Source organism: Idiotropiscis lumnitzeri, chromosome 18, assembly GCF_059441095.1.
Source record: "Idiotropiscis lumnitzeri isolate Australia: NSW breed Sydney's pygmy pipehorse chromosome 18, RoL_Ilum_1.0, whole genome shotgun sequence".
Lineage (NCBI taxonomy): Eukaryota > Metazoa > Chordata > Actinopteri > Syngnathiformes > Syngnathidae > Idiotropiscis > Idiotropiscis lumnitzeri.
This window is the reverse complement of record NC_142408.1, coordinates 2,789,820-2,807,608: the sequence shown is the minus strand read 5'-3', so window position 1 is coordinate 2,807,608 and position 17,789 is coordinate 2,789,820. Positions and strand designations below refer to the sequence as shown.

Sequence of the window (17,789 nt, the reverse complement as noted above, 5' to 3'; positions counted from 1 at the left end):
TGATGTCACATTTGACGTTCAACTCGATGCCAGCTAATCATTTGCATACGGATAAATACCGCAAACAGGTTTTGCTCCGTGCTAATTGAGAGCTGTCTGGAGACGACCGAAGTCACTTCCAGCGAAGTAAGTTTTGTGCTTTACATGGAATCCTTTCCGTAGGACTATCGAAAACAATCGATGCTATTTCTAAAAAAAAAAAAAAAAACATCCGGAAAATGTCATCTAAATATTAGCAAGTATTTCGCAGCTAAACTTGAACAATTTGAATGAATAATACCAAAGGAAAATTGTGTTTTCTGTTAAATTGGCCAGCTCAGCAATTTAATACAGGGAAGATGAAAAAAAAACAAAAGAACTCCAAATAATATAAAACAACTGTGGTTAAGTGATTCGTTAATATGTGCAGACCTCTTAGATTTTTTTTTTTTTTTATGAAATTACGATGATTTATAAAATGCCATTCCAGGAAACGTCTTCCAGGAAAATATGACATCCACCTCGATCAGCTCTTGCCTGAACAAGGCTGTGCGTGAGCATTACATGAGGCTCCCACAAGGAGACAAATGCCAGGTGACTTACATCTGGATTGATGGAACCGGAGAGGGGCTTCGCAACAAAACCCGGACCCTGAATTCAGAACCAAAAAGTATACAAGGTACCGTATCGAGACCGTTTGAACGATTGTCCCGTCCGCCGCTTTTGCTCCGATTTACGCATCAATCTGATTCCTGCTAGATGTTCCTGAATGGAACTTCGATGGGTCAAGCACGTACCAGTCCGAAGGCTCCAACAGCGACATGTACCTCGTCCCAGTTTGTATGTTCCGAGATCCATTCACGCTTGACCCCAACAAGCTGGTCCTCTGTGAGGTTTTCAAGTACAACCGCCTTCCGGCAGGTACCATCTCTAATTTTTTTTGGACTCGCTCTATGGAATTTGCCCAAATTTTCCGCAACTGATTAGTGTACGTTTTGTTTAGAAACAAACCATCGAATAAACTGCAAGAAAGTCATGGACCATGTTAAAGAGCACCAAATATGGTTTGGTATCGAGCAGGAATATGCGCTCCTCGGAAAAGATGGACATCCGTTTGGTTGGCCTCAAAAAGGATTTCCTGCACCCCAAGGTCAGAATGTTGAAAGGACAGCGTTGCAACACAATAATGGACCAAAATTTGCTGAGTGTGCTAGCAAGGCCGCGAAACAGTGGCCCGAACGACTCATTTTGTAAACAGAAGCACGTGAAATCCGGCGAGCCTTGGCCACGCCCCCTGAAAGCCACACAATTAATCATAGGCTAACAGTAAAGTTTCCTGTAATTTCGACAAGGAAGTAGAATTTTGCAGACATGCATCTCTCTGGGTCCAAAGCACCTTTGTAACATTTTTTTTTTTTTTAAGGTCCTTACTACTGTGGTGTGGGGGCCGACAAAGCGATTGGACGGGACATCGTAGAGTGTCACTACAAGGCATGTCTCTACGCTGGGATCAAGATTTTTGGAACAAATGCTGAGGTTATGCCATCTCAGGCAAGTGTTGAAAGAAAATTATTGATATTCCCATTGGGATTATTTCTCTTTCTTCTCAAGAAATCTTAGTTATGTTATTTATTTATTTTTTTTAATTGTCTTGACTTCAAACTTTAGTGGGAGTTCCAAGTCGGTCACTGCGAAGGTATCGAGATGGGAGATCAGATGTGGGTCGCTCGCTTCTTATTGCATCGTGTATGCGAAGATTTTGGAGTCATTGCAACGCTGGACCCCAAACCAATGAAGGGAAACTGGAATGGTTCTGGTGGCCACACTAATGTCAGCACCAAGAAGATGAGGGAAGAAGGAGGACTGCGGTAAGTATACATTTCTGCCGAAAAATGTCCTCGAAACACAAACATCCAGCAAATAGATTTTATTTTGAACATCAACCGTTCGCTTGTGTTCTTTTCGAACGACAGATACATCGAGCAGGCCATCGAGAAGCTGGGCAAAAGACACATGGAGCATATCAAAGTGTACGACCCGCACGGTGGTCAGGACAACATGAGACGTCTCACGGGTCATCATGAGACCTCCAACGTGAACGAATTCTCTGCTGGCATCGCAAACAGAGGCGCCAGCGTCCGCATTCCTCGTCAGGTGGGTCAAGATAAAAAAGGCTACTTTGAGGACCGTCGCCCCGCAGCCAACTGCGACCCGTACCTTGTGACCATGGCCATCGCAAGAACCTGCCTCCTTGATGATGATGATGATGTTGATGAAGTGAAGGGCAATTAGAGAAGATGGCAAGACTCAGTCTATTGTCTCTGCTTGTAGAATTGTTTCAAATGAAATGCACACATTGAAAATGTACTCCGTTCTCTCTTTCAGAATGTTATGGTGGAAATAAAATGTAAATATATATATATAACCACTCAAAAGAATCAAAATAGCTAGTATTGTTATTAGGATTATCAGAAAGGTGACAGCATGACGACACTGTAGTTCAGGGGTCTTCGATTGTGTTCCTCAAGAGCCATTGCCCTGCCCATCTTTTTTTCAGTCCCTGCTGCAGCACACCTGATTCAAATGATGAGGATCGTTATCTAAATTTTGCAGACCTTGCTGATTATCTGACCATATGAATCAGGTGTGTTGTTGCAGCGACAGATGGAAAGCAGACAGCGCAGCCGTCCTTGAGGAACGGGATTAGAGACCCCTGGTGTAGATTTAGGGAACTACACCCTTCATTCACAATAACACTTTTATTATGTGCAAATCGATTCCTGTCATTGTCATTGAGCGAAGTCATTTTTTTTTTTATTCATAACACATTGATAATTATACTTATTAGATTTCTTGTTCGAAGCGAATTGAATGATGCCAGCTAAGCATATACTCAACTGTAAATTCCGAAAGTTTACGTCACCGTATACTACGACATAGAGAATGACATAAATCTTACGAATTACATCTCATGGATCCAAGTTTAACTCGCATTATAGCCAATGAGTAATCAAAACCACAGATTTTACCCTGACAAATCCAAATCCATCTGAACAAAACAATTCTGTAATACAGTATAAGACGAAGCATTTTGTCGATAGAGACGCAGTGACGTTTCTCCAAACTGCAAAATGTCTGATTTAGAGCGCTTTGGGTGGACGGTTGGCATCTTGCCCGCATTAACCTGATTACTTTCCCTCTTGCCTTTGTGCCTGCTGTAACGGACTGTGCCATAAACTAAATGATGCTTCGAGTTGTGCTTTATTGTTACGAGAGCAATTTGAGGCTAGAAATGGGGCACCAAAAATAAAATAAGTCTTCTTTCTGCTTCATTTCATTTTAGTTCCGAAATGAATGAAAAAATGAAAAAACCTTGAGAAGGAACCACGGAAGGGGGAAATCCCTCTTCCAGGATGACCAGGGGCAATCGTCGATAATTTGTTGCAAATATAAAACTTTTTCAATATCGTTGGAGTCAAGCGTAACGACATGGCCACTCGAAGACGACTTCAAATGCAAATATGTTCAATTTCATCTACTTAAAAAGTCTTGTTTCTTTCGAAATATATTAATTTAAAGGTTGCCTGTTGTCATGGTTGCACGGAGAGTGCGTGACCACATCTGCAGCCATTTGCGTCTGGCGACATGAAGGAACAAAAAACAGGAGTACTCAACTCAAGGGACGCAAAAATTGTGCACCATTATTTTCACCATCATTGTTTCTTCAAAGTATTTTGTGAACGTTTTAATCCACTTGAATGGAACCCTTTGTGCTCATCTTCTTGCTGTACGTGATGATCGCACATGAGCTGCTCTGTGGATGGATGGATGCAGCACCGGAGACGGAGTGTCAAGCCCTGCAATCAGCCCGGATCTCGGCTGCAACCAAGGTCTGTCGGTGTGTGTGTGTGTGTGTGTATGATTTGATTTTTGGGAAAAAGTGCTCAATTTGCTTTGTGTGTTTTCCACTCAGCCACCAATGGTGTCAAGGAGTGTGGCAGAGAGGCAACCACTCTTTCGGGACCAACATGTGAAAAGTCCGCCACCAGAAATTCTAAATTCTAAGAATGTGTTCAATGAATTTGATGAGAAACAACGATCGACACACGCGGTTGTCATATTTAAAAATCATCCACGATGACATCCGGCACGCACGTCTACGCAGCTCAGAATCTGTCTGCCTGCGCCACAATTTAGACCGGCTTTAAACCGGTCTAAAGTTTACTTTCTGTCACCAAATTGTCCGGTGCTCCGGCGAGGCGCTGCACACTCTGTCAAATCGAGTTTCATTAAGATGTGCCAGCTTTTACGTCAAGCACACATGCGCCTGTCACGCATTAATCTTATCATGATGCGGCTAAGCACTTTCAATTTAACAAATGCACTCTTGGCAAAAGTCTTTCACGATAAAGTTAGCGCGAGCATCCGCATTCCTCACCAGATGGGTCATGAAAACAAAGACAACGTTGAGGAGCGTCGCCCTGCAGTCAACTTTGACCCCTACGTTGTGGCCGGGACTATCGTAAGCGTCGGCCTGCTTGAGGATGATGATGATGATGATGATGATGGAGTGAAGGCCAATTAGATCACATGACATGGCGCAGTTGTTGAAAAATAAAGCTGCGTCTACCTGAAGAAATTAGGTGATAATGTATTTATATATTAATAATAATAATGAATAATAATCAATACTTATTGCCAGTCAATTGCACGGCCCATTTAGAGATTATTCCGGCCTTCTCGTTGAGGGCCTGACCTCACGCTGCCTGCACCGGTGATTCAACACAGACTCAAAACTAAAATTGAAATCTTAAGAAGCCATTTGGGTTTAAGGTCTACTATCTTCAACAACCAAGAAATATTTTAGTCTCCTCCCCTTTATCTCTGTGGGTTGAAAATAATGATATTAATTAACACGTAATTACAATCACATTTTTTACACCCATTTCCATGTTTCCAATGGATTTTTAACATTACCACTAGGTGGTGCTAATGACTTTATTCACGATTAATATGATGCCGGAAACATTTGACAGAGGGGGACCAGGAGCAGATTGATTGAGTGTTTCGGTAACCTCACCTCATCGGAGAAAAAAACCCATTTAATTTTAAAAGAAAATGAACAAAAGCATTACAATAAAATATCTGTTTTTGACACACCACAGTATTTAGAAAAGAAAACAATAGGTTTATTCATTTAATTTTGGTCAAGTTTGGCAGGCCGTATTAAAACATTTAACGGGTCGCATGTGGCCCCCGGGCCATAGTTTGCCCACACCTGCACAAAAGCATTGTATGTATTTACAGGGTTTCTTCACCAAATCTGACTTTTATAACCATTTTTATTTTTATTTCTGTACTGAAGAAGTGCGACGTAAAAAGGTGTGCATAATTACAAACATGACATTCTGTTGCAAATCAGAACATTTTATTTTGTTTCTTTCTTCCTGCCGTACATTTTTCACTCTCATCATGACTCCACTTTTAAATACACTTTGTTCACCACCCTCATCTGCTTTCCGGAACTTGTTCCATACCTCGATAGATAAGGACCAAAGCTAAAATGTTATCTTGGAATGTTTTCACCTTTGCCTTTCATGAATCAGTAGTGACATCATGTTAATCTCCATTACTTCCTGATATATAATCCGACCACTCTTGGGAGTACTGCCTGAGAATGATTTATTAATCAATGAAGCTGCTTGAATGAACATTTTTACGGGTGATACAAAAGAAGTAGAGTGAATATACGTAAACGGCATACCAGATTTCCATGGATACGAGGGAGTAACTTGGCAACCATTGTGCTTGTCTGTTGTCATAGAAATATCATTTACAGGGCCCTCACCTTGAATATTAATAGCCCGCTTGGTTGTTAATAATGGAGCTATTTCATGACGCTGGCTTTAATATGCATTTAAACATTTTGACTGATATCAAAAGTAAAAGAGAATCATTTTCCTTGCGGTTGTTTTATTCTGCAATCCATGTCTGTAACTTTGCTTATCAATGCGGGGCGAACAAACACCAAGAACACATGAAAGTATACAGGAACTGAGAGTTCTGATAAGACGGTCGATTCTGTTCAAGATGTATTTGAGTGTGTTGTAAAAAATAATAATAAATTTTAATGAAACTAAATTTTAGCAGGGGCACCGTAATTAGTGTAAAGTAGCAACAAAGAGCCCATCACTGACACGGTCCCAAAAATACTGCTGCTGTATTCCCAAACGCTTCCAAGCAACTATGTCGCACCTTACATCAGTTCAGTGCGTCCAGCATTTTAGGGAGTTTGGTTTAATCCCTTCAGAGGAATTCAAATGTTGTCCTTGCCGGAGCAAAGACAGGGGTTTAAATTCATGTTAAACATGATTTAATTTCACAATAATACAATTTAATGATATAATTTTATCCAGAAGCAGTTTGAGTGTCTTGATCCTCTGTTTTTTTTAAATATGTTATTATTGTTTACTTTTTAAGTACATTTCAAAGTTTGTGCGGTGTTTTTTTTTTTTTTTTTTTACTTTACTCAAATTGAGAAGTAAAATCAATACCTGCTTTCACCAGAGTCATTTTAAGTCACGTGCTCAGTGACTTCTTTTGCCACTTGTTAATTTATTTGTTACCGGGGCAGGGCAATGGAGTCTGTTTTTGAGTCCTCCTCCAGATGTTGCTTTTCTCGTTTTATTTTATCAGATTGAAGTTTTGACTGTCACATGTAGATAGAATAGGTTGGGGTGCTAATCTGGTTCCTGGGAACTTTCTTCCTGGCCCAAGGCGAGTGAACAAACCCCCCACCCACCGCCCCAACCTCATTTTAATTTTTTTTTTTTTTCCTGGCATCTGTCCGATGGAAGGGTCCGTTTTGTGGGATACGGAGTGAAAAACCATTAGCAGAGTTAGCGTTAATCTAGGTCAACCGTTAACGAGCATGCATTCATACAATCCATCTTGACCGTCAGATAAGTGAGTTGGTCCCTCCCATGGCTGACATCGCAGCGTTCAATGACGTCAATGCTCCTCTCGGCAGCAGGTGAGAGTCGAGCATCGATCGCGTCTTTGCGCGAAGCGAAAGAGTAGCGGAGCGCAGCCATGGGGAAGCTCCAAGAATTTGACATCACTTTCGCCAACAATAAGGTGGTTTACAGTCCCGGGGAGTCAATCTGCGGAGCTGTCAAAATACGAATCAGCAACTCGCTGCAGTACAAAGGTAACGTCTGCTCGAACGAACATGTTCTCAAATTTGAGAAGCGTTGTCCGGTGAAACGCGAACGAATGAGGGGAAAGTTTGCTCGCGGAAATACGGAAGAATACCCTGTTGAGTATTTTGTTGTTTGGCGAAAATGCGTTTAAAATACACCGAGGTGTTTTCCCTAGTTGTGGGTGTCTCGATGGCTTCAGATCAAGTCGGTGGTGTTTGTTTGGTAAGACGAGTAAAAGCCACATCCTGGACTACATCCTGCTTTATAACATGCTTTCACTTATTTTGGTTTGTTTCAAGTCGAATATAGGGTAGCGTACACATCGGATATGGCAAACATCGTGGTTTATAGATAATTAAATGGGTTTCTGGCACGAACGTGTAATAGTTGCTGTAATAACGTGGCGGGTCTCAGAAGTTCCCCTTGAAATGAACAAAGTGTCCATTTTATGGCAACGATCCTTATACAAAGGGATTTGTCATGCTTTTAAAGGTAAATAAACGCTATTTTTGTTAAATAATACACTTTTGTGGTAATTGTTCGGCAAACTAAAGGCTAAAAAGTCTCAAACTTGCAAAGGTTTCAAATGCTGCAAATACAGTCTGGTTTGTTGACAAGGCAGAATGCTTTTTGTCACTGAAGATAAGCCACTTGCTTATTTTATGACTGTGCGAGCAAAATTAAAAAAAAATATGGATAGAAAGTTGATCAAAACTTTTGGAGTCCAAACCACTCATGCAAGCAAGATGTCAAGTGCCTGAACAACTGTCATTGGTAGTGGAGTGGTTTACATGCTTGACTTTTTTTAAATTTATTTTTTTAAATATAAGATCAATTCCCTCTCAATGAACATATGTGTGAATGTGAACTGTCGCCTTTCTCTCTTTGACTAATGACTAATCCTGGGTGTAGTCTGCCTTTCCGCCAGTCAGCTGTGAGACGGTTGGGGGGTACGAGTGAAGTGACTCACCTTCACATTTTCTAAACAAACAAACAGACGTGAGCCTGAAATCGTTTCGATACACTTTTCTTCTCTTGCTTTTGGATCATTGAGTGAGATGACAGAGGGGGGGGGGGATAGCCTTTAAACATAGATGGAGTGAGACCACTAATGTGCACTAAGAGGGGGCAAGCCCTCATAAACAATAAAGCTCTGCACGTCATTTCCAGACTCTACACGGTTCGCAGGCGGCAGAGAATTAGTTGCTCAGGACATATGAAGGTGGACTGTGAATGTATGCCGCAGTGCCTTTGCCGTGCTGTGCCGTCCTTTGTGCTTTTGTGAGGCATACTCAATATTTGAGGCCAAATTTACGGCCTCACTGTATTATTGATAACACCATTAGACGGTATTTTTATTGATTGCATTCCTTTCCAAGTCTTTTAAGTGGCATCTTAAAATGCTCGCAGTTACAAGTTGAACATACTGTAGTTGTGTTAGCTCAGGTGTGGGTAAACTACGGCCCGGGGGCCACATGCGGCCCGTTAAACGCCAAGCTTGTAAAAATGTATTTATTTTCTAAATACTGTGGTGTGTCAAAGACGTATATATTGTTTTAATGTTTTTGTTCACTTTCATTTATTTATTTTTTTTATTCATGAAATCTATCACCAATTTTGAGGCCTTATCTTTGTCCAATGAAATATTGAAGTGGTGTGGGACAGAATGTGCAGATTACATACGACATGGCTGCCGGTTGTTTTATGATGTAACTTTTTCAGGGATAAACCTCTTACTCCTGCATGCAAGGATTTGTTTGTGTTTATGTGCGTGTGTATTGTGCGTGCAGATGTGTTTGTCGCTAAATCCTCTCCAATCCAATCTGACTGCATTGCTAAGCAAATAAGAACAAATTAAGGCTAGTCAGCCTTTAGGGACTTTTCCGGATTGTTTTTGTCTCTGAAGAAGTCGATGGTCGACTTAGCACATTCCCAAAGATCATATCCTGTTTTTTGTTTGTTTGAGTGATGACGGTTGGAACTACTTTTGTTGTGAATTCAAAACACCATATCATCTCTTTGAAACAAAATGTCTATTAGCAACCAAGTCAATGTGGAGAAAATTATACTGCAGTCGGAATGTTTTGGGATGAGCAAAACAGGAATATTTGATGAATTAAAGTAATTCAAATCTCATTCAAACTCTTCTCGACACATTGAAATCATTTTTTGGCTGTCATGTTTTAGTTCCTCTCGTCAATAAGCCAACACTCGAGTCACCGAATGTAAATAAACAACTGTTGGTCCGAGTTCCCTGACAAAGAGTGTGCTGATGATGATTCAGTCATGCGACGTGTATCGCGAGTGATGATTGTTTTGTTTATCATTTGCTCTCTGAATTTTAAAAAAATATTTTATTGCTCATTTTGTCTTTTTTTATCCATTGTTAACTCATGACTTTCTGTACTACATTTCAATCATTCAGTAAATGTGCATTTGGATTAGCGAGTGACAAAGCTAGGCAACTGTCGTGCAAATTAGACGGGAACTTTAAACATGCCCTGAAGGATGGAATTCCAGCATTTTGTGACAAAGAAAAAGTGCTCGACAAGCTCAGGCACGTCGATCCTCTCTCATAAAACTTGAACTCATTAAGAGGCCGGAGTGAGTCAAATGACCAGATTTTTTCATTTAAAAATGTTTCTTTGATGGTATTTGATGTGGAAAGTAGCAGTTTTGATTCGGATTCTTTCATATCACCATCTTCACCAATAAGTTTGCTTTTAAGTTTGACTTTGCGTGAGAATACAAAATCATCCTACACCTGTTCTTTCTAGTCTAGTCAAGCATTGGACTCATTTCAGACTGTCGACGACATCCTCTCTGTGACGGGCAGTCGCACCAGGATTGTCTCCGCTTGCGTACGCTCTCACTGAACCATAAGGAGGATTTGGGTGAACTCCAATGTGTTTGTAACAAATCCAGCTGGCTGCTGAGTCAGAGCATGTTCGACACGTTGCAAGCATCCTGAGTACTGCTTGGTGAGACACTTTCTCCCTGCAGGTTGGACAGTCCATAAAATAAATAAATTAATTAATTAAAAAAAAATATATATATATATATATATTTCTTTTTTTTTTTTAAATAAATTTATTTATTTTTTGTTGTCTCCCTCCTTCATGACATGGTGCCAACAATCTGGCGAGGCCATCTGCCATCTCCTTTTGTTGCATCCGTGTTTGTTGAGCAAGACGAGCGTAATTCAAAAGTGCTCTTTCCACATTTTTTGACGGTGATTTAGGAAGCATACAGCCGCCATATTACGCTGTCGGAGCACCCGTGACCTGTAGTTCAGGACCCAGCCTTCTGACTCTTGGCAGCCTGTTGTGCTCCAGAACACCTGATGTAGCAAAGCAGCCCCAGAACAGCATCTGGCATCGATGACTTGCCAAACAGCTTCACTTTTCGCCCATCTTTTCAAAATACATTTTCCCAGAAGTGCTTTGGCTTGTCCAAATATTATTATTTTTTTTGGGTCGAATTTGAATCGAGTTCACAGACCAGCGTCGGTTTGAGTCTAGCCCTGATCTCAATTCTGTGGGAGGAACTAAAACATGTGCTTGGCAGAAGGTGCCTTTCGAACCTGAGATCCAAAATACCTGTTGGCAGTTCGTACAAGTCTCATGCCGAGTAAAAAAAAATCTACTAGCGATTCTGTACATGATGCATGAATATTAGTCTTCATATTAGACCCACTCACTACCTTTTTTTTTTTTAATATACCCAGGCGAGGTTAGGACGAGGTTGAAATAAATATTAGAAATTGTCTTTTCGTACTGTTGCTCGGCTGCCTATCTGTTTAATCCTCTGGCGGGTGTCAGACTGCGTGTGTGTGTGTGTGCGTGTGCGTGCGTGTGCGTGTGTGTGCATTTTATCTGATGGTTTTTCACATCGTCAAAGGTCGATGAGAGATGACACGGTGGGGCTGTGATTACACCTCAGATGTGCTCTACACTCCAGATGTTACGTGGCTTTATTAGCGGTGCTCCGGTTGAATCGTGTTGATTGATATTAAGTGTGGACATTTTGTTTCTCAGCCATCAAGGTGAACTGTCAGGGCTCGTGTGGGATCACCAACAAAGTGAACGACACGTCATGGACTGTTGAGGAGCAGTACTTCAACAGCACTTTGTCTGTTGCTGACAAAGGTGATTGGAGCATCCTGCTCTCTCTCGTTTTGTTGTTTGCCTTCAATGAACAGCCCTAATTTAATCATTATCAAATTTATCCAGCATTCGCAATGCGACTGAATATACCAAACTTTCTCGTTCGACATCAAAGAAAATATTTCAATGGTCACGTGTGCTTGTGGATTTCCAATAATACAACCCAATCATCCCCTCAATAAACTGCCAGCAGAGCAGGACATAAATAATGCATGACGCAGCCTCTCTCTGTCTTCCCCGTTATCGCTGGCTTTTTTCCGTATCTCAATCTCATTTGAAAATGGCCTGCTTTGCCCTAACGACTAAACAACATAAGCAGAGCGAAACAAGGTGAAAAAAAAAAAAGAAAAGGATGAATAATGTGACGACAAATTTGAACGTGTCAGTTTCAACTGACTCCGATAATGCCCTACAGGAAATTAAGATTAAAATGAGGACGGCATTAGCATGCCGTACACGTTCTTAGCTTCTCGTTTTAAGACAATGGGCCTCATGCGTCGGGATGTTCGTGCTCTGTGTACAAGTTGAGTGTAAAATCACAACGGCCTATTTTTTATTTATTTATTTTTTTTTTTTTTTGCACTCGTGTGCGTATGTGGATGAATCAGTATTCATTCTTATTCAAGTACAAAGATATTGATGAATCGCAGGCGTGTATACGCACAGTTAGTGAATGAGGCCCTTTGTTGTTTGAGAGTAAAAATGCAATTTTTTGGAAAATTCATACATTGTCATTATCATGTTATTACACATTTCCAAATTATAGAATCTGTGCAATGCGCAAAATAGGACATTTTCATTCAAGAATAATGAGAATTGGATGATCTTTGTAGTTTTGTCATCATTAAAACTGAAACAAAGACATCATTCTAATCCATCAGGACTTTAAAAGGATGCTGACCCGATATTGTACCGATGCAGAAGAATACACTCATTCTTTGGGTCGATGGCTGCTTTGCTTTTTTTTTTTTTTCCTAATCATTGATTAACTTTGCTGAGAAATGCTTTGCCAGCCACGTGTTTTCACCATTACTCACGGAGCTTTTAATCTCCCATGTTGAACAACGTAACCTCTTTATTGGTGAAACTCAATCGCGCTGGGAAAAGAGGCGTGGCACCACCTGAGCAGCCAATGTTTACATGCGGGTACAAATGCTTTTCTCTTTTTGGCTGAACGTTATTTATCTCAGTTGTGTTTACGCTGTCCTCTGGGTGCTAAATTGTTCGATTTTGTTTTCACAGGAACTCTGGCAGCAGGCGAACACAATTTCCCTTTCCAGTTTCTCATCCCAGGTGTGAACTTTCTTTCAATGATCTGTTTAACTTCATCGCTGTTCAGAGCTCAAGTTTTGTTCTTAAATTGTTTACGTGGGCTGTTATTAGAAATCCAGGACAACTGATAACAGCGTATAGTACAGGCGTGGGCAAACTACGGCCCGGGGGGCCACATGCGGGCCGTTAATCGTTTTAATCCGGCCCGCTGAAATTTAAAAAACATTAAATGAATAAACCTTGTTCATGTTTTATATTCTAAATACTGTGGTTTTTCAAAGACACATATATTGTTTTAATGCGTTTGAAAACTTTCATTTTAAATGAAATGTATTTTTTTCACCTGGAGATCGGCGCAGTATACATACTTGGTAAGAGTGAAGTTTGCTATCTCACACACACACTTAGCGTGGGCTGAGGCACAAGGGGCTCGGGGTTTATTTTTAGTCCCTCTCCTGTTGTGCAGTCTGGGATTAATTGGTTGTCATGCCCCCTTGCTTTTTCCTCGCCACCTCTCATGCTCTCGGACTGAAATACTTTGCATACGACAAGCCTGTGGGTGATTTTTTTAGCAAGGTAGAATAAACACCGCTCTCAAGCTCTGTTCCTTTATATTTTCATGCAAGGTATTGACATTGCGGTTTAAAATGGATCCTATGGGAAAAAAAAGTTTTAAAGCTATGTGGTCCTGTGGAAAACCAAAAAAAAAAATTTGCAGTTATGCTCATATTAAGCGAAATTAGTAAAAATAAATGAGTAAACGAAGCCCATTCTGCAACAAAATGCGGTCGGCACCCCTAAAAGCCTAAAAAAATAAAATTAAAAAATAAATAAATAAAAATCTATTTGAAAAAAAATATTGGATGCACTTGAAAGGTGACATAATTTTTACTTCCGTCCTTAAACCATTTCACCCAATATGAACCTTTAAAAAATGTTTGCATGCAGTCTCCTTGTGCTCCATGTCTCCCGGGAATTTTGGTCTGCTGCTCTGCCTGTGCTGTCAGGCTTGTCTGCACAACGACTGCAGCCTCCTGCCTCGCGTGGTTAATTCTTATTGACATCAGCAGCAGACTTATACCCTGGAGAACATTTTCAATGAGGAACAGACGAAGGAGGCAAAAGGCTGCGGCTCAGCTTTTATTCCAATCCGTACCACGAACATCGTGTAGGACAAATTATTTGCGATGGTAAAACCAGAGTGTGTTTATTTTACATTCAAGGTTTTTCCCTTCCGTGTCCTTCCATACTTTTCTCTTGAGTCACAAAAATGCAGTTGAGACAAAACACGACGAGTGCATTTTTCAAGCCATAAAGCCGTTATTAAAATTCCTTTTTTTTTTTCTGGCATTCCTCCAGCTGCTGCACCAACCTCTTTTGAAGGCCCGTTTGGAAAGATTATTTACCGTGTGAAAGCTGCCATTGACACGCCTCGCTTTGCCAAGGACTACAAAGCCCAGAGGCCCTTCTACCTCCTCAACCTGCTCAACCTTAATGAGGTGCCGGACATTGATGTAAGTGCAAATCTTCTTAACCAAACGTGAACCTTTAGCGGTGATTAAGGCTTATTTGATTTCATTGCGGCTCCGTGACAAATTGTGTTTCACTTCATTTAATGTCATTCAATTATATGCAATATCTTTTTACACAATCAATATATTTAGATTTTTTTTTTTTCATTCAGCATTTCATCATTCACAACCTCTTTCTTCAGAAATTGCAAATGTCTACTTCAACTTGCTTCCGTGTCTCTTCAGCACATGAGCTACGCTGTGACCACCAAGAAGTTTAATTACCTTCTGGTGAAGTCTGGGACGCTTATGTTGAAAGCTCGCAGCGACCTCAGGGGCTATATCCCCGGTCAGGTGATCAAGTTGGCCACTGAGATCCACAACAAGTCTGGAAAAGACACAGGATGTGTACTGGCAAGTCTCATACAGGTCTGAAAGTCTGAAGTCTAGAAATGATTCTATCTTTTTTTTTTTTTTTTTTTTTTTTTTCTGAAAAAAACTTGTTTTTTATTTGTTACCAGAAAGTGACTTACAAGACCAAGCGGCACATGTTTGACCTCCGAACCATCGCAGAGGTGGAGGGAGCCGGAGTGAAAGCAGGAAAGCACGCGGAGTGGAGAGAACAGATCATTGTCCCACCGCTTCCTCAGTCCGCCCTGACAGGCTGCAGCCTCATAGATATTGATTATTTCATTCAGGTTCGTTTGCTCACGTTCGGTACAGTTGTCAGAGTAGATTTGCATTTCCAAAGGCGCTTATTTGAACCGGGGACGTTACGAATGAAATCCATTTAAAAGTTGTTGGCGAAGAAGGTGGCAGTTAAATGCTTTTGTTGCAAAATTTCTGCAAATTTTTCTTTCTTGTAAATTTGCAAAACTGACCCATTTACAGCTTTCGTTTGATGAAAAAAAAAAAAGACATGGACTATTTAGTGTGGGATAAATCTGTCACTATCATCCCTTTTTTCTTTTTTGGACATTTCTTGGCTTTGTTTAACGGCTAAGAATATTAAAATTGCATATTTTGTAAAGTAGTTACTAGTTCGCATAGATGGGCCCTTTACCCCATTTTTCCCCCCACCCTCGACCTGGGCACCCTTCCTTCTTTACATTTCATCCGTTGTTTGGAATTGTCATCTCTTAGATTTTCTTCTACAACGTATTTTTTAAAATGACTTTTATGTTTGTCTGAAGGGTAAAATAGACACACAAATTGTTTGTGGTTCCAGGTAGCACTCAAATCTCCAGATGCAGTTGTCACCCTGCCCATCTACATCGGCAACATCGCCGTGAATTTGTCTCCTGCAAGGACTGTCCCCTCGAGCCCCGATCACTACGGTGTGGCCGTCGCCCCCAACGCCGCAGGGGTGACACCGAGTGCCCCTCCCGTTGAGGCCGACGAAGATCTGTGTGCAGCTGGCGCTGCCAGCGAAGAGATCCCCACAAAGAGTCATTCTCAGCAAGATCCCTCTGGCCAGCCCGTCACCATGTCCCCGAGCGCTTTTAGCCACGCACCGAGTACGGTGCAGCTTCCTGGGCGAAGGCAGCCCGACGCTTCTGCTCCCTTGTTCTGTGTTTCGACCGGGGCCACCATACCTTTCTTCACCGACGGAGACCCCACACCTGTGCCCACTTCCTGTTCTCTCATCTTGCCTCCAGAGTACAGCAGTTGGGATTATCCTCATGGTAAGCACGTTGACTGCGCGATACATGCTTGATTTTATTTTTTTATTTTTTTTATCGTAATCTTTAGAGATCATTCAGCCCTACTGTGAGTAAGCAGAAATTACATGCTTATGTTTAAATTCAATTTTTTTTTAGTTATAAAAAATTAGATAAAAAAAAAAATAAATAAATAAAAATAGTACTGTGGCATGTGTCAATATTTTATTTGGAATTAACCTGCTGGCACTTTAAATGTTGGTAGTTAAGCGCTGACTCCCATTTAACATAAATTTAAATGCATCTGGTTAATTCCGAAAAATTCCCCACCGATGAGATGGTGTGTTGTATAGTTTAACGGTTACGTTAATAATTGAAAAGTTACAAAATGATTTCTCTTCTTTGTCTCAATGTTTTCCTCTAAATACCAGAAAAAAAAAAAAAGGGAATATAATTATGGTAGTAAGTAATCCTATTTGCATATTGCATTATCTTTTATTCTAATGAAGTGTGAGAATGTAATTGTAAATACTTTCCACTCCCGGTACTTCCAATGTCCTTTTCAGCATAGTACAATAGAACATTTTTAGTGTGTAGCTTTTTTTTTCCAAGTTCTCTGAATGACTCATGAAAGTGACGCAATATGACTTCCTATCTGTGTCACGGAGCCTCCACCCATGTATGAAGAAAGCTGCTCTAGCGACAACTTCATTTTTAAAAAAATCGACGTTAGAAGATGCGGGGTGATGAAGAGACTTCTCTGAATGAATCATGAAAGTAACGCAACGTGACATCCTCTTCTGTTTTTTATCTGTGTGTCGCAGAGCCTCCACCGACTTATGAAGAAAGTTGCAGTAGCACCAACTTCAGTTTGAACAGCGGGCAATAGAAGAAACCGGGGATGAAATACCGCCAACGGCTCCGGATCACAGAAATAACCTTGCGAGAACAGGACCAACTCCAAAACACCAAAGATGAACATGCCCTTGACAAGTAAAAAAAGGATTGTCTCTTATTGCGAAAATAAGAATTGTCTTTGGATCAATCATCCGATCAGGCGGTGATGGACGGAGCAGCTGAACACCATTGTGCTTAAATGAAGATTTAAAAAAATTGTAGATTTTATTTTTCTGTACTCTAACTGGCACACGGTAGCCAAACAGCGGGTCAGACCGCGATCTGCGACTCGAGAGTTCTGGGCGACGTAACAATGGAGAAACGGGAATTGCGATCATATTGCCTCATCTTACACCCACCAAGAAATTTGTCTCAGATCCTGAGGGAGCGCTGACGATGGATCGTGTTCAGAGCCTCCGAGAGCACAACCGCTGTGCTAATAGTTTGACCTCCTACAGGTTGTTCGGCAGACTTCGACAAAGCCACAGTGGAGGAGGCGGACGCGAATCATTCTCCTTCGGGGAGGTCAAGAGCTGCTTCTGTAACTTAATGTGGACGATGCCAAACTCACTTCATGTATGTTGCAAACAGACTCTTCCACTTGCTGGAATTGCTGTAACAAATGTGTGCAATTACCTTCATTGCCAAGAGAAGCAGCAGTTTGTTCACCTGGAAGGATTTTGCATTGTCTGCAATATCCTTGGTTCTCGCCACTTTTGACCAAAGAACACAATAGCTAAATGATTAACTGTTTTTTGTTTGTTTGTTTTTTTACTGTTTTTATACTCATTCTTTCTCACACATTGAGAAGTGGTATCAGATTTTTTCTTTAAATACTTGGAACTGGTTTACAGGTGCAGTACAGAGATACCAGTAGCAGCACCTTATGTAATATGTCAAATGTGTACAATAGAAGAATAAACTTATCTGACTTGTTTGGTCATTTGTGAACACTCGCCTTCAATAGTTTTGAAGTGTTTCCAAAAACGCTTCAACATGTATTGTTCTCCAAAAAAAATCCCAGTGTTATGAGTCATATTAAAACCGCTGCCATTAAAAGTTAATTTAGATATAATCACATGACTGGGAATTGTGGGATTT

At 40.8% G+C, this 17,789-nt stretch overlaps 3 protein-coding genes across 4 annotated transcripts in view; 2 read left to right on the top strand and 1 right to left on the bottom strand.

Moving 5' to 3' along the window:
• The first annotated feature begins 21 nt into the window (after positions 1-21).
• LOC148318977 (glutamine synthetase-like) lies at positions 22-2,463 on the top strand. The gene is made up of 7 exons (XM_088281065.1): positions 22-126; positions 470-658; positions 739-900; positions 983-1,129; positions 1,403-1,530; positions 1,648-1,847; positions 1,953-2,463. The coding sequence occupies exons 2-7, from the start codon at positions 490-492 to the stop codon at positions 2,269-2,271; spliced, it is 1,125 nt and encodes a 374-aa protein (XP_088137191.1). The 5' UTR covers positions 22-126; positions 470-489; the 3' UTR covers positions 2,272-2,463.
• A 1,414-nt stretch (positions 2,464-3,877) lies between these two features.
• txnl1 (thioredoxin-like 1) overlaps positions 3,878-17,789 on the bottom strand; it is a 139,526-nt gene continuing 125,614 nt past the window's right edge. Inside the window, exon 9 of the transcript XR_015839751.1 lies at positions 3,878-3,899. The gene's annotated coding sequence lies outside the window, so the exon portion shown is untranslated. The remainder of the gene's footprint in view (positions 3,900-17,789) is intronic.
• Positions 6,952-17,644, top strand: arrdc1b (arrestin domain containing 1b). Of its 2 annotated transcripts, XM_088282199.1 has the most exons (8): positions 6,956-7,189; positions 11,219-11,329; positions 12,590-12,640; positions 13,979-14,133; positions 14,377-14,559; positions 14,652-14,828; positions 15,359-15,815; positions 16,616-17,644. In XM_088282199.1, the coding sequence occupies exons 1-8, from the start codon at positions 7,072-7,074 to the stop codon at positions 16,678-16,680; spliced, it is 1,317 nt and encodes a 438-aa protein (XP_088138325.1). In that variant the 5' UTR covers positions 6,956-7,071; the 3' UTR covers positions 16,681-17,644. The 2 variants fall into 2 exon arrangements, with proteins under 2 accessions (XP_088138326.1, XP_088138325.1); XM_088282200.1 differs by lacking the exon at positions 11,219-11,329 and having other exon boundaries at positions 6,952-7,189.

Excerpts from the sequence above, each read along its gene's own strand:
- LOC148318977 (XM_088281065.1), top strand. The coding sequence starts at position 490 with ATGACATCCACCTCGATCAGCTCTTGCCTGAACAAGGCTGTGCGTGAG. Across the intron at positions 901-982 it reads GTACAACCGCCTTCCGGCAG|AAACAAACCATCGAATAAAC; the intron begins GTACCATCTCTA and ends CGTTTTGTTTAG. Across the intron at positions 1,531-1,647 it reads CTGAGGTTATGCCATCTCAG|TGGGAGTTCCAAGTCGGTCA; the intron begins GCAAGTGTTGAA and ends TTCAAACTTTAG.
- arrdc1b (XM_088282199.1), top strand. The coding sequence starts at position 7,072 with ATGGGGAAGCTCCAAGAATTTGACATCACTTTCGCCAACAATAAGGTG. Across the intron at positions 7,190-11,218 it reads CAACTCGCTGCAGTACAAAG|CCATCAAGGTGAACTGTCAG; the intron begins GTAACGTCTGCT and ends TTTGTTTCTCAG. Across the intron at positions 12,641-13,978 it reads TTTCCAGTTTCTCATCCCAG|CTGCTGCACCAACCTCTTTT; the intron begins GTGTGAACTTTC and ends GCATTCCTCCAG.